We start from the raw sequence: 16,811 nt of genomic DNA on the forward strand, positions 1-16,811 counted from the left end.
AAATAGTGTTTCACTTCCACTCTCTCTCTGCTATATTTGTGAAAGCCATATTGTATTGTGATGTGTGCATAACTCTACTAACACGTACTCCCTCACATTTTTTTTAGGCATGTGTGGGTGCAAGGGTGGGAGAGGAATCTGCGATGCAGGCAACTTACTTGACATTTCTCCATTGAGTGGAGGATTGACAGGTGCTCACTTCTAGACTCCAGCCTGACCATGTTGCCTTAATGTTTGAATGTCCTCCTCTCCCGCAAGCTCCAACACCCGCTTCTCAAAGGGGGTGAGGACTCATATGTCAGGCTCACCACCCTGTCTTTGTCCTCTCCCAATGATTATGGACGTTCCTCTCCTGCGGAGACGGAAGGAGACGTGTCCTGGAGGGTATCAGGGGGTGGCCCTCAGAGGGCAAGGGTTGTGATATTCTTGGGGGGTTGGTGGGAGAGGAGGAGGGAGGTTCTTGCGGTTCAAGGACTGGAAGCATTCAGGGTGCTGGGGGTGGAGGGATCTGGGGACTATTTAGGGGGAAGATGCTAGATGAGGTTGAACACTCACCCTTGCTGCCCCGGATGAGGTCAGTTTTTTGTGGCACTGCTTCCTGGTTTTCCCAGCCAGTGTCCTGGCACTAACGCGTGCTGCCACCCCCTTCCCAGGCGTTTCCATCGCTTTCCCTGAGACAGCATCACGCTGGGGGAAGAGGGTGTCCCACTTGCCTCCACCACCTCCAGCAACCTGGCCAGGTATGCGTCGGGGAACTGTCTTCCTGGAGGCCATTTCTTCCTGCACTGCCTGCCTGTCTGCCCCTCCTTGAGGTTTTTATGGAGCTCTCCCTTGTTAGGACGGGTCAGCTGCAGACAGTTTGGGAAAGTCAAGTGCCCATTAGAGCGTTCATGCAGTTTGCCTCGTTATCGTGGTGCGAAAGATAAGTCAGCACTTGCAGATGTGCTGATGGGTGGGGAGGGGGTGGAATTTGTGTGTCTGTGATGATCGGGGGCAGGAGAGAGAGGGTCATGTCAGTCAGCCATCAGGGCCACAGGGAGCCATGTGCAAAGGGTCTAGTGGGGGGGGTTGGGGGGGGGGGGGGGGGGGTGGTAAACGGGTCTCTGATGTCTGTGGGGGAGTGGAGGGGGAGACTGTACCTGGCCCTGGGGTGTTCTATCAGCAGAGCTGCTTTTTTTTTAACCTTTTTCTGCACATGCTGGAAATGGTCTCACCCATATTTTCAAAGATTGAGTGCATAAGATTCAGGGTGAAAAAAGGATCAGGACCTCTCCAGTTTTCATGCTAGCTGGACACCTTGAAAAAAATCTCAAACTTTTCTTATTTGCATTAATCCGAAGAAGAATGTCAATGCCTGCACGAAGGCCCTTAAGATCCACACCTAACAACACTGTGTGGGATACCGTCAACACACAGACTACAGCGGCTTAAGAAAGCAGCTCATGCCATCCTCTCAAGAGAAATAAAGGGTGGATAATAAATGCTCATCTTACCATTGATGCCCACATCTAGTCTATGAATACATCTTCTGAACAGAATTGATTTCTTCCTACAAACATCAACCCTACTTAAGAAACAAAGACAGGAGAGGTTTGAAGGCAAGTTTCCAAGGTCAGTTGTGAAGGATAAACCTACAGGTTGGTTTTTTTAATGGATTTCAGTTCATTGTTGTGCTGCATTAAGAGTGCCAAGAAAATGTTCCAGGTATGGCCACAAATTAGAACGGTTTCAAAAGTAACATTGAGAAAGCATGCATACTTTGTGGAAAAAAGAAACTATTAAATTGTAAGAACCCACCATCAATGATGACAAGAAGTGGAGGAGATGGTCATTAACAAAAATACTGAAATAACAAAGGGTGTTAAGTTCATTATTGATTATTAATTCAACATAAGGAATATAGTAACACAACAATGATGAATGAGATGGACGGAAGAGTGTGAGGAGGCATATCTTACAATGGATGTAAAATTAAATGTGGACAAAACAAAGTTTCCATGGGGAATCACTGATTGATCTCCCTGTGGGGCTCATTGAATGTGTGCTTCCCCAGTGACAGGCAGTGGCCTGCCCAGTTGGAACTCATTACTTAAGCCTTTTTTTATAAGGAGGCCCAGGACTGGGCCTACTGAACCCTAGGCCCAGGCAGGAACTAGTGTGTGTATATACCACAGTAGTGGTTTTACTTTACGTTCTGTAATAAACCATGTTCCTTTCCAGTTGCACTTCCCAAGTCATGATAAATCCTTAATCAACAACAATTAAACAAGTTAACAAATCATTCATTTTATGACTGTTTCTCTAACTTGCTGTGTTTAGATCGGTGATCATTTTTACACAATAATGACTACACTGCAAAGTAATTTATTGGCTATGTAGTGCTTTGGGATGCACAACAAAGAGCTACATATATGCAAGCAATTTCTTTATCAAGCACATCAATTTATCATTTGCTGATTTTCTCTTTGCTGTCTGTGGATATAAAGAATAAATGCTATTTTTAGATAAGTCACGCAAAAGATGATGGGGCAGATGCTGGACACTTGTAGGAATTGGCTTTGGGTGAGAGTGCACAATGGGCCAGCGTGAACTAGCAATCCAGCAGAGGTATAAAACTGACCAATTCTCTAATGTCTGTTTGAGTTCTTACTGAAGAACCAATCTTTACAAATGTTGTATGTCCTGCAATCACTTACACGTATTGGGATCCTTCCAAAATTAGCAGATTGCGGTAGACGTTTTCTTAAAGTAAGATGTCAACAATTTAAAAATATAGATTCTGTGAAATAGCAAGCCAGATATTAGACTAGAAAACTACACTTTCAATGCACAATTTCCAAAATTATACTTCCCACAATAAATTAGAGAGTCATTGAATTGCATAGTGTGAAACTGAGCTATACCGACAAAGTTCATTTCTATCTTGATGTAATATAACAAGTGCACTCCGAGTCCTCAGTCTGGGTGGGAGTCAAATTTACAAATGCTCCCCATTTCCTTTATTGATCATTACCCAGGGACTTTGTGGAACACACTTTTATAGATATCAGACAAAGAATGAATGGGCGTGGTTATGCTACCCAGGTATGTCAGCTTAGCTCAGTTAGTGGTGCTGTTTTCTCTGAGTCAAACAGTTGTGAATCCATGCCAAAATTTGAATGTGTAATCCTGGCTGACAGTAGTGTTACACTGAGGGGTCTTGCAATGTCTGATGAAATGTATGTTCAGGTGGTGTTCAAGATTTCATGGGATTATTAGAAGAAGCAGAGAGAAGTCGCCTGATCCCCTACCAATAATTTCTCCTTCAGTCAATAAAGCCAAAAAATAAACTAACTGGTTGTTTATCTCACTTGCTGTTTGTGGATCCTTGTACACAAAAGTGGCTGCCTACAAACAATACCTAAACCTCAGAATTAATTTATTGGCTGTGAACTGTTTTGGGACATTCTGAGGATCTGATATAGATCTAAAAGTACAAACTTCTTTCTTAGTTCAATGGCTTGCTGACATTCACTGCCTGAATTCGCAATGAAGAATGGCCACGTGAAAGATTTATTCTTAAAGTTAATAAAGATAAACAAACTTCACAGACAAACGCTCCCGATACAGCAATATTACACTATCCTCAGGAGGCAAGTATCAAGGGGATTGAAAAAAGGATGTGTAAAGCTAAGTTAAACAGTACAGCACTATCAGTACCTGAAAGGGTGATTCTCAAAATTATCTGCATTGTTCAGAAGTAGCCACAGAATGGGTGGGTATAATACACTGCTCAGTTTAATTTATTTGGATAAAATAAAATTTTGCCTGTCATTTTCACTGTCTGCTTCACTCTTACATCTCTGTGCTCAGCCATTTACATTTTTACAATGAAGTTCCACTTAAACTCGAGTAATGGCATCTCAATTTTTGATTAGGCAATTTGCAGTCTTCAGGACTCAATACTGAGCTCAACAATTTTAGATTAGAATTCTGCCCCATTTGTTTTGTGTTTTGCTTTAGTTTTGTTTTTGGAAGCAGCTTTTCAGATAGCAATCCAGTTCCATTTTGGAAAAATTACACTGTATTAAGTCTTCAGAGGCAAAAGTCCCTTTACCAGAATCCCTTTATTTACAATTCCAACAGCAGTACACAGAGTGCTATTGGTCTACCTTCGGGGATGTCAGAGGAACTGACACTCCTGGTTAAATACAAGGAAAAGTCTCCCTGATTGGACCATCAATTGACTCCTTAATCAGGGAGTTCATATTCCAACAGGCCAGCCTCAATGGCCTGATTGCAGTCATTGCACACAAAATCCTTACAGTTCAGAAGGAGGCCATTTGGTAACAATTTTTCTTTCCCATTTATCCTTCCTCTGGACATGTCTTTGTTTCTATCTTCTTCCAGATCTTGATTGCCTTCCCAATCTTGGAGATGAGCAAGGCAAATGAAGCACATGCTTTTTCCTGAGCAGAATGTTTGTGAACTCATAGTCATCGTATCTAACTAAAGCAGTGTAGCAGTCAAACATAGTTCGAGTTGAGTTGTATAGCCAAAATATGTAGCTTGGATTTTACAGTCATAATGACAGTGAAACAGTCAATGTTTCTTGTCATTGCTCTGTGAAACTGGCAGCAACCTTTGGCATCCACATTTGCGCAGTAAGATGTAGAAATGCAGAAGTTGCTGTTAGTGATTCCCTGTTCCTCCACACTCTGCGTTGTTGAAGTCAAAATCAATTAGACAATATAATCAATTAACCAATATCAATTAGATGAAGGAATTACGGAATGACATTTTACAGGAGGGTGTAATTAAAGCCCAATAAGTTCACATAGACCATTTCACTTATAAATATAGACATTGGAATTTAAAACAGGAAACGTTATCAACCGGAGGTATGGTACATTGATGCAAATAGGTTGTTCTGGTTCCGATTTGGTGGTGATATGATTCAGAGTGACTTGAGGGACAATGGGTTCAGTCTCCATTGATTATTGTGGATGTATTTGAATAAACTCCTTTTGCCTCCTATATGCAATGGCTGGAATAACCACTGATATAAAGCCAGTATACTTCTGCTTCCCCATATCAAAATGAAATGTAACAACACTTGCAAAAAAATTAGTATAATCAAACTATGTTTCTGTATTCAGATAATACTTCAGTTATGCCCTCAGAATATTTAATAGTTTTAATTAGTGTCACCAGTAAGCTTACATTAACACTGCAACTAAATTACTGAAAATCCCTAGCTGCTGCACTCCGGTACCTGTTCAGGTGCACTGAAGGAGAATTTAGCATGGTCAATCTGGTGCGTCTGGAGGAAAGCCACGCAGACTTGGGGAGAACTCCACACAAACAGTGACCCAAGCTGGGAATCGAACCCGGGTCCCTGGCACTGTAAGGCAGCAGTGCTAACTTTGTGCTACTGTGCCACCCCTATTTGGTTTTAAATCAGAGCAAGACGGTCTCAGCACGTCAGCCAGATGGGCCTAAAGCAGTGGCAGCAGGTCTAGATCCTATGTACAGTAATTTCCTCTTGTTAAACTTCAAAAAACACATTTTTCAATAAAAAAAAATTGAGTATGTTCAAAATTAAAATCCTACTTGCAAGTGGTGGTAACGTAATGGCAGCTAATGGCAAGGTGCAAGCAGCTTTTGGAGCTACTTGAGTAGTCGGCATGATTAACATGGGTTAAGTGGAACGTTTAACAATTGGCACCTTTCGTAATGACAAATGGTTGCAGCCATTTGCCCAATACAGTGGCTTCTGGGATAAACTTACTGACTGTGCAAGTGGTGGATATTCTAGATAAATGTAAGCTAAATTATTTTCTAAATCAAATATGATTTTAGGAAAGTGATAGCCAAATTAGAATTTCCCTATTTATATTAGTAAGTCCCTTCTTGTATATCAGTAAATCACTTCAATATTAGTGCATCACTTTTTTGAAATATCAATCAATCCCTGTCATTGTACATTAATCTATTCCTGCTAATCAATGTTAGCCCATTTATGATTGTATATATTAATATATACTTTTATGGTATATTAGTCAATCTCTCTTATTCTCTCTCTGTTTATTGTGTCCTTTTGGACTAACAGCCTGCAGTTGGCACTGAAAGACCAAGGGTGGGATTCTCCGAAAAAAAATTTCTAAGGACTCTACCATCTCTCCTGTCCCAGAATCAGGGCAGATGAGGTTCCCAGAACGGAAATCTCCATTGGCCTCGGGCGGAATTTTACAATCTCACCTGAGCAAGGGCATAAAATCCTGCTCTAAGTGTTGAATTTGCGTAAAACCTGGAGTAAATCCAACTGGTTTGTTCAGCAGGAGTTTCAAAATGAATCTCCCACACTCTGTGCACTGCAGTTTTGATTTGATCCATTATTGTCATATGTATTAACATACAGTGAAAAGTACTGTTTCTTGCTCGCTATACAGACAAAACATACCGTTCATAGAGAAGGAAATGAAAGAGTGCAGAGTGTAGTGTTACAGTCATAGCAAGGGTGTAGAGGAAGATCAACTTAATACAAGGTAGATCCATTCAAAAGTCTGACAGCAGCAGGGAAGAAGCTGTTCTTGAGCGCATTGGTACGTGACCTCAGATTTTTGTATCTTTTTCCTGACGGAAGAAGGTGGAAGAGAGAATGTCCAGGGTGCGTGGAGTCCTCAATTATGCTGGCTGCTTTGCCGAGGCAGCGGGAAGTGTAGACAGAATCAGTGGATGGGAGGCTGATTTGCATCCTGGATTGGGCTACATTTATTACTTTTTGTAGTTCCTTGCAGTCCTGGGCAGAGTAGGAGCCATACCAGCTGCGATACAACCAGAAAGAATGCTTTCTATGGTGCATCTGTAAAAGTTGGTGAGGTCGTAGCTGACATGCCAAATTTCCTTAATCTTCTGAGGAAGTAGAGGCGTTGGTGGGCTTTCTTAACCACAGTCAGCGTCGGGGGACCAGGGCAGGTTGATAGTGATCTGGACACCTAAAACTTGAAGCTCTTGACCCTTTCTACTTCGTCCCCATTGATATAGACAGGGGCATGTTCTCCTTTACGCTTCCTGAAGTCAAAGACAATCTCCTTTGTTTTGTTGACACTGAGGGAGAGATTATTGATACCACACCAGTTCGCCAGATTCTCTATCTCATTCCTGTACTCTGTCTCATCATTGTTTGAGATCCAACCCACTACGGTGGTGTGGTCAGCAAACTTGAAAATCGAATTTGAGTGGAATTGGGCCGCACAGTCATAAGTATAGTAGAGGACTGAGAACACAGTCTCGTGGGGCACCAGTGTTGAGGATGATCATGGAGGAGTATCCTGACTGATTGTGGTCTGAGAGTTAGGAAGTTCAGGATCCAGTCGCAGAGGGAGGTGCAGAGACCCAGGCCACGGAGTTTGGAGATGAGTTTCATGGGAATAATAGTGTCGAAGGCTGAGCTGTAGTCAATAAATAGGAGTCTGACATAGGTGTCCTTGTTATCTAGGTTTTCCAGCGTTGAGTGCAGGGTCAGGGAAATGGTGTCTGCTGTGGAGCTGTTGCGGCGGGAGGCAAATTGTAGTGGATCCAGGTAGTCCGAGAGGCTGGAATTGATTCGTGCCACGACTAACCTTTCGAAGCACTTCATAATGATGGATGTCAGAGTCCGGTGTGCGCCAGTGTGAATTCTGTTGAAAAGCTGGGTGTGGGACCTATTTCTGCTGAAATGGGTGGCAGTGTAGCGCTGACCGTGCCACTGCGCGTGCCAGGAGATTTCAGTCCCAGGCCCGTTAATTAGACGCAATTTCGAATTTAAATAAATTATTCTGATCCACACCAATTTCTGGGGCAGAGCTGACGGTGACAGAAATCCAGCGCCTGGAGACTCGCGGAGTCCATGGTGCCCAGTGGGAAGCCCACTGGGAGAATCGCCCCCAATTATCTTCACAATCTGCTTAAAAATTGACCTCCAAACTACGAAATATGGAAAATGCAAAGTACTGGGAATGCCGGAAATCTGAAAATGCTGCGGATGCTCTGTGGAGCTAGCAGCAATTCTGATGAAAGGTCAGGAATCTCGATTGTTAACTCTGTTTCTCTCATCACAAATGCTGCCAGACCTGCTGAGTTTTTCCAGCGTTTTCTGTTTCTAATCACAAAGTCCATCCTGACCTCCGTCAGGGTTGTGGTAAGGACACTAAAACTGGCCTCAGTGCTTAGAGAACAGAGATGGTAAAATCATCTCGGGGATTCGACTGCTGATTGCTGTTGGGTGAGGACAGTGTTGAACTCTGCTGCAATGCTCCTCAGAGTGGGATAGCCTGACGGTGGTCAGTGTGAAAATGCCCATGAAAATAATGGATACGTGGGTGGGATAGTGAAATGTTGTCATTGAAGCTGTACTCCAAAGAGACAACAGTTTCAGGAGAAAATGATAGAAAACTGGCAAAAAAGGAAAATAGCTGGCTAAAATAATGATTATTTATGATGCCTTAAGCGTACTCTTTGCATATTCAACATTACATTTATCCTGACTGTCTTTATGTACCACAGCTACCTCATCCCTGAATTCCCAAATACAGCAACTTCAACATCTTCAGCAGCTACAACAACAACAACAACAACAAGGACAGCAACAGCACCAACACCAACAGAACCACCAGCTGCCTGGTCAACAGGCATCATCCCCTCAAAAACAAAGCCAGTCCCCAGGGCAATGCCTCCAGTCAACTCTGACTCCAACCAGTCCCCTTCAGGTACGGCAATTTAATTCTACTGCAAACAAAGTGTATCCTGTAACTGATCCTGTTGCTCTTTACCGATTGTTCTGGAAGATGCTTGAACTAGAATTCACTGAGAGTTTACAGTTAATTCAGACTTCATTAGCAGAAACCCAACATCTTCAAATGGCACAGTGGTTAGCATAGCACAGCTGCCTCACAATGCTAGGGACACGGGTCGATTCCCAGCTTGGGTCACTATATGTGTGGAGTTCTCCCTCTGTCTCTGTGGGTTTCCTCCAGGTGCTCTGGTTTTCTCCCACAGCCTGAAAGATGTGCTGGTTAGGTGCATTGGCCGTGCTAAATTCTCCCTCAGTGTACCCGAACAAGTGCCAGAGTGTGGCGATTAGGGGATTTTCACAGTAACTTCATTGCAGTGTTAATGTAAGCCTACTTGTGACACTAATAAATAAACTTAAACATCAAGTAACTTCAATTCCTGAAACAAAGTTTGTGGTTAAGTGAAAGCTTACTTCAGTTCAAGCACAATTGTGTCAGTTATTTGTATTTCTTATGACAGACTTTGATCCTGGCAAATGATGAGGAAATGAAAACACCCACACAGTATTTATGTAGAGTTCCATAGAGGAAGAGTAGGATATAGAGTGAACAGATTTTTTGTGTTGAATTAGCTCATTAGTGGCATTTTGGAGGTAAAGGAAGCTCTGTATAAGAGGAAAAGAAAGTTAATGATTCTCATTATTCAGATGGAAAGGAAAATTGTCAACTTCTGTATGTTAATTGCTGACTTACAGTGATGTTCACGTGGCTTTTGGAATTTAACTGCGGACGCATTGGTTTCCCAGGTTTCCTGGAGCTTGTTAGTGAAACCAAGGTGAGAATACAATAGCAATTTATTGCACTGAAGACATGAAAAAGGAGAATATATCAATAGATGCTGAGAACTTACAGTTGATTTCTTGCCTGATTATTTGAAAACGATTGTGACGAGAGGTGATTTCCACAACCTTAGAGGTTTGATTGTCTAGTCTTCACTTTGGAACTGCGCTTTATCAAATCAGTATGGGTGCTGTTCGTATTATTGTAATTGGACCATGATGACCAACAGTTATAGCAGCAGGAGGACCAACAGCAGCAGCAACAATTACTACACCAGGCAGTTAGAAAATGATTGGCCGCCAAGTGGATCTGGTGGCCATGCTTTGCCAGTGGCTGTCAGAGTCACCACCATGCTAAATTTCTTTGGCTCCAATTCCTTTCAGAGCGATGCCAAGGACAGTTGCAGTATTTTGCAGTCAGCTTCCCACAGATGCATTCGACTTATTTGCCAGGGAGATAATTAAGCTTACCGCTGATTATGCCAGTCGGAGGGAGTGGCTGCTGGGTTTGCAACTCTGGCTAACTTTCCAGAACTGCACGCAATTAAAGGCCTCCACAAATCCACAAGTATTCATCCATCACAAAGGCTTCCGTTTCCTCAATCTGCATCTAAAGTGAAGCACACAAAGATGTTTAAACGTGTGTGAAAGGCTCTCGTGCAACTCCCGTGGTGCTTTTGTCTGTGTGCTAGTTCACCCTGCCAATTCAATCACGCTTCATGGCAGAGTTACCGACTGGGTGCTCAGAGACAAAGAATGCTATTTAAAATGTGAAATGTGGCCAACTAGTCCCAAAAATAATACGGCATAAGCTATTTAACAACCAGCTATGTAATTGAGCAAGTGTCGGGGAGGGTGCGGGGTTCCTTAACGCCTTCCTGCCCCCGTGCATTTTTGCAGGAAAGGCAGCGGATACCCACCTGGCAGCTACGTGTAGTCAATTAGTGCGGTTAAAAGGGCAATTAGTCTGTCCTTTAGAATTTCAGTTATGAGCACAGGCTGAACATTGTTATGTGTGTCAGCACCTTGACAAGTCAGCAGTAGAAAGCCTTCCGCAGAAAACGACTCGCAGTATAATGACATTATAAATTGTGGAAGCAGCAAGGATGCTTCTTTGCATTGCCAGAGACCTGGCATTGAGAAATCATCAGTAAGGAATGGAACAAGTGTTCTGGGTGATAATTTAGGATGTTTCTCGCCAGCATAGTCCACGAGGTTAACTGGGGTGCGCAACATTGAGGGGCACGCCTGGATATGGGGTCCACTTAGTCAGTAATCGGGTGGATCGAGTAACACAAACAGCACCACAAGCAGCGGCAGAGTGCCACAAAGGAATGGTGGAGGCACAAACTTCTGCAGAGATTGCACACAATCCAGGTCATCCTGAACTCCTAACTGCACATCTGCATTGTGTTATGATCCCAGTTGATGTCAGTACTGGATGGGAAGATTCCAGAATGGAACACAGACTCAAAAGATCATAATTTTTACTGTTTTTTTAGAAAAAAATGGATGAACAAAGTCACAGAGCTACCAATTAGCTTTTAACAACAAAAAAACTTAAACGTGAAAAGTTTGACTACAACATAATACCCTTTCACTCCCACTTACCTTCACAAATGTGCACATATTTTAAGGATAACACAGGTTACATGATATATCTTAGACTATGATGTTCTCAATAAACACAGGGTCCCTCTAACCCAATAGGCTAACTGTGGTCAGACAATACTCCACTTGAAATCAAGTGGCAGATGGCACTCAATCCATCCTGATTGTCACACAAGTGTTTCCAAACTCCACTCTTAAAAAAAAACGTGCTATCAAATTTTCTTTCAACCGATGCTTTCCATCAACTGTTTTCACCAAGGATTCACTCCAGGCTTTCCAACTATCCTTTCAAATAAGGCTTTCTCTCAGCTGCTCCCAATAAGGATCCACTTTGAGGTTTTACAACTCTCCTTTCAGTCTCCTTCGTCTTGAGTACTCTTAAGTATTTACGCCAACTCTGAGGCCCAGCCACTAATTGCTCAACATTTACTTCAACTATTGCTTCACAAACCTAGGAATCACTTCAGATATCTTTGGCTTCTCACTGGTCAACCCCTTCTCAGCTCTGTCTGTGGCTTCAATGAACAATACCCTGTTTGAGTTCCAGTTTCCTCTGTTCCTTTAACTTCAGGCTTCCTTGCTATTAGTTTTGACTGCTTCAGTCTTTCAAGGGTTAACCAGGAATGGGAGAACACCTGAGACTGATTTAACCGTCAACATTGCTGAATATTGCAGCCACACTCACTCATTGGCCAGGCTTATATGACTCTCCATGAGAGTGGCTATTGTTTCAATTAAAGTTCTCAATGCAGCATTTGACTGAGGGATGGTGGTGTTCATGACATGATTGGACACCTCCATCTTCTGCCCAAGGACATGCACGGACCATATCCAGTTATTCCCATCCTATTCATGTATTTGTCAAGGCGCCCCTTAAAAGTCAGTGTATCCGCTTCCAGTACCTTCCCCGGCAATGAGTTCCAGGCACCCACTACTCTCTGTGTAAAAAATCTGCCTCGTACACCTCCTTTAAACCTTACCCTCTTACAACTTAAACCTGTGTCCCCTAGTAATTGATTCTTCCATCCTGGGAAAAAGCTTCTGACTATCCACTCTGTCCATGCCTCTCATAATCTTGTAGACTTTTATCAGGTCGCTCCTCAACCTCTGCTGTCCCAGTGAGAACAAACCAAGTTTCTCCAACCTCTCCTCATAGCTAATGCCCTCCATAACAGGCAATATCCTAGTAAATCTTTTCTGTACCCTCTCCAAAGCCTCCACATCCTTCTGGTAGTGTGGCGACCAGAATTGAACACTATATTCCAAGTGCAGCCTAACTAAGGTTCTATAAAGCTGCAACATGACTTGTCAATTTTTAAACTTAGTGCCCTAGCCAATGAAGGCAAGCATGCCATATGCCTTCTTAACTGCCTTCTCCACCTGCATTGCCACTTTCAGTGACCTGTGTACTTGTACACCCAGATCCCTTTGCCTATCAATACTCTTGAGGGGTTCTGCCATTTACTGTATATTTCCAATCTGTATTAGACCTTCCAAAATGCATTACCTCACATTTGTCCAGATTCAACTCCACCTGCCATCTCTCCGCCCAAGTCTCCAACTGATCTGTATCCTGCTGTATCCTTTGATGGTCCTCATCACTATCTGCAAATCCACCAACCTTTGTGTCATCTGCAAACTTACTAATCAAACCAGTTACATTTCCTCCGAATCAATTATATATTATAAACATCAAAGGTGCTGGCACTAATCCCTGTGGATTAGTTGTCACAGCCCTGCATTCAGAAACGTAACCTTCCACTGCTACTCTCTGTCTTCTTTGATCAAACCAGTTTTGTATCCACCTTCTAGCTCACCTCTGATCCCATGCAACTTCACCTTCTGCACCAGTCTGCCATGCGAGACCTTGTCAAAGGCCTTACTGATGTCCATGTAGACAACATCTACTGCCCTCCCTTCATCAATCATCTTCGTCACTTCCTCGAAAAACTCGATCAAGTTCGTGAGACACGACCCCCCCCTTCGCAAAACCATGTTGCCTCTCACTAATACGTCCATTTATTTCCGAGTGGGAATAAATCCAGGATGAACTTCTGGATACCAGGAAGTACTTCATCCCCTTCTTTGAGTCGTATCCTGGGGTCTTTTACAATCACCTGAGAGGACAGATGAGGCCTCAATGTAATATCCCATCTGAAAAATACACTCCCTGAGCACTGCACTGGAGTGTTTTCCAAAATTATGTGTTCAGATCTCTGGAGCTTGACTTGAACCCCAACCACCGATGAATTAGGGCTGACAGCTACATTTAAAAAGGAGGTTGTGGGATGTGTCTCCCAGTCACCAATGACTCCTGGAACTTGCTTGATTATTTTTGGGGATAAGAAAGGAATCCTTTGATTTTTCTTTTGTAATTGGCCTCAAGTTCTCTCGCTCACCTGGGAGATTGAGTGACTAACTGATGGTTGAGTGGGAATAATTAAGTCATTGAGTGGGATGTTCTGGCTGCACTCGCCCCAAAGCCAGAAAATCTCACCCAAAGTTAACCGATCTTTGCATGATCCGTGCCCTCGCCCGCTACAATTCCCGAGGTGGGCGGGACGGGAAAATTACCCCCATAGTGTTTGAAGTTATACCATGGTGTATCTAATAGCTGGTTTTTGCTGTCCTTTGTATTCATACGTTCATTCGCAATCGGTGAATCCCGCACAGAAATTTGGTCCCGTAATAGCAAGAAGTTGATTGAAGCAAGATTCAGGTGTTTATCAAATATATTTTTAGTGTTTTAGATCCAGCATATCTGGTCCTTCTAGGTCAATTTTCTGAACTACAGGTTTTAGTAAGAGTTAAATTGTGTTTCCATTAATGCAGCAAATGCAAGCAGTTGAGTAAGTGATTCATGTTAAAAGTCACATTGCATTTTAGAATGACATTTCACTGTCAAATTGAAGTTGATCTCGAGAACTCAATTCTTGAGGAAAAGAAAAGCCTTAAATACTGGAGGCATTTTAGTTTTGGCAGTTTGTGAGGGGGAGAAATCACTCAGACAGTCTTTTATCAAGCATATATCAAGTGAGAAAAAATATTTAGTCAAGCCTGTAGGAAAATTATGATTTCTTTTAAAATATTGTTTCTGCTCTTCAGCTATTAGAAGTGTATATGTAGATTTAAACATTCCTTTCCATCCCGATCTACCAACGCAGGAATGCACGGTGAACTGGCAAACATGCAACTAAACTAAAGGCATGTGGAAGTAAAAATGAAGGGAACAATTTTGATTCGGAGAGAGCTGTACAATGGATAACTGATCCGATATTGCCAGTCATACACTCTCGCAAGAAGTCCAAATTATTTTCGTTGAGTTTTTACTTTTATGAATGTTAATCAGGTGTCTGAGTTGCTCAACATGTGTGTCCCTGCCCCCCAAGTAAAAGATAATGGGGGTGGGAGAGGTAATTCCTGACTTTGTGCAATAATGTATAACAGAATGTAATGAATTGGCAGCCTGTTTTACACATGTCCCCATTTTTATGCCCATTGACTTCTTGGATCTTGGGTGCCAAACCGTCCTGCTACATAACTTCAGTTGGATGTATTGCAGGAGTTATGAACCAAATAGCATTATGGTTTTTGATTCTGGGGCAAAAGAGGAAACTAACACTGACTCGCCCACAAGAGCTGATACACCATTTGCCAGTCAATTATATATACCACTACTTACAGGACAAAAGAGAAAAAGCTGCTGCTTAAATAATCTGTCCTGTTCAAACACTTTTTCTTACTTAAGTATTGTGTCACATTTTGTTGCGTAAAATAATATGCAGTGGCAAAAGGTTTAAGCAGTAAAGGGAATGCTAAATCCTAAAGTACATATATTAGACTTACACCAAAGAATTCTCTCTGCATTCAGTTATGCTGTGAATTGTTCACACAATTAAACCTTAAAATTCTACTGGGTGGCATGGTAGCACAGTGGTTAGATCTGCTGCGTCACAGTGCCAGAGTTTGATTACGGCCTTGGGCAACCGTCTGTGTAGAGTTTGCGCATTCTCCCCTTGTCAGGGTGGGTTTCCTCTGGGTGCACTGGTTTTCTCCCACACATCAAAGACGTGCAGGTTAGGTGAATTGGCCATGATACATGCTCAAAGGGTGGGCCTTGGATAAGATGCTGTTTTAGAGAATCGGTTCAGAATTGATGGGCCGAGTGGTCTCCTGCTGCACTGCAGGGATTCTGTGGTTAAAGATGAAATTGCAGAGTACTTGGAATTGCATGATAAAGTAGGACTGAGTCAGCACTGTTTTGTCAAGGGGAGGTCCTGTCTGAAAGATCTGTTAGAGTTCTTTGAGGAGGTAAGAAGGAAGTTAGATAAAGGAGAATGAGCGGATGTGATTTATTTAGATTTCCAGAAGGCCCTTGACAAGGTGTTGCATAGGAGATTGTTAAATAAGTTAAGTGCCCGTGGTGTTAAGGATAAGATCCTGGCATTGATAGAGGTTTGGCTGACTGGCAGAAGGCAGACAGTGGGGATAAAGGGGTCTTCTTCAGGATGGCAGCCGGTGACTAGTGGTGGGCCTCAGGGGTCAGTGCTGGGACTGCAACTTTTCATAACATACATTAACGATTTGGAGGAAGGAACTGAAAGCACTGATGCTAAGTTTGCGAATGATACAAAGATATGTAGAGGAACAGGTAGTATTGAGGAAGCGGGGGGCTGCAGAAGACTTGGACAGGTGAGGAGAGTGGGCAAAGAAGTGGCAGATGGAATACAATGTGGAAAAGTGTGAGGTTATGCACTTTGGAAGGTGGCATAGAGGCATAGACTGTTTTCTAAATGGGAAAGTGCTTAGGAAATCAGAAATACAAAGGGACTTGGGAGTCATTTTTTAAGATTCTCTTAAAGTTAATTTGCAGTTAGGAATGCAAATACAATGTTAGCATTCATGTTGAGAGGGCTAGATTGAAGAGCAAGGATGTACTTCTGAGGCTGTATAAGTCTCTGGTCAGATCCTATTTGGAGTACGGTGAGCAGTCTTGGACCCCATATCGAAGGAAGGATGAGCTGTCCTTGGAAAAGGTCCAGAGGAGGTACACAAGAATGACCTCTGGAATGAAAAGCTTGTTGTATGAGGAATGGTTGAGGACACTGGCTCTGTGCTGGTTGGAGTTTAGAAGGGTGAGGGGGGGATCTTATTGAAACTTACAAGATACTGCAGGCCAGGATAGAGTGGATGTGGAGAGGATGTTTCCACTAGTAGGAAAAACTAGAACCAGAGGGCACCACCTCAGGCTAAAGGGACAATCCTTTAAAACAGAAATGAGGAGGAATTCCTTCAGCCAGAGAGTAATGAATCTGTGGGACTGTTTGCTGCAGAAGGCTGTGGAGGCCAGGTCATTGACTGTCTTTAAGTCAGAGATAGATAGGTTCTTGATCAATAAGGGGATCAAGGGTCATGGGGAAAAGGCAGGACAGTGAGGATGAGAAAAATATCAGCCATGATTGAATGGCAGAGCAGACTCATTGGGTCAAGTGGCCTAATTCTGCTGCTATGTCTTATGGTCCTATGGTTCTATGGCTGGATCGACCTTCAGCTAATTCCACTTACCCTCAGGCAAGACATTGAGGTACCTCTTCTAGCCATTGCAGTG

At 42.9% G+C, this 16,811-nt stretch overlaps 1 protein-coding gene across 1 annotated transcript in view; it reads left to right on the top strand.

The window, feature by feature from the left end:
* The window catches only part of pou6f2 (POU class 6 homeobox 2), a 534,150-nt gene that overhangs the window by 320,720 nt on the left and 196,619 nt on the right, over window positions 1-16,811 (top strand). The window contains exons 5-6 of the mRNA XM_080193619.1: window positions 8,527-8,729; window positions 12,418-12,433. Of these exons, the coding sequence (XP_080049745.1) occupies window positions 8,527-8,729; window positions 12,418-12,433 (219 nt within the window). The remainder of the gene's footprint in view (window positions 1-8,526; window positions 8,730-12,417; window positions 12,434-16,811) is intronic.

The sequence above is a fragment of the Carcharhinus amblyrhynchos genome, chromosome 8 (genome assembly GCF_965287045.1).
Source record: "Carcharhinus amblyrhynchos chromosome 8, sCarAmb.v2.hapA, whole genome shotgun sequence".
NCBI lineage: Eukaryota > Metazoa > Chordata > Chondrichthyes > Carcharhiniformes > Carcharhinidae > Carcharhinus > Carcharhinus amblyrhynchos.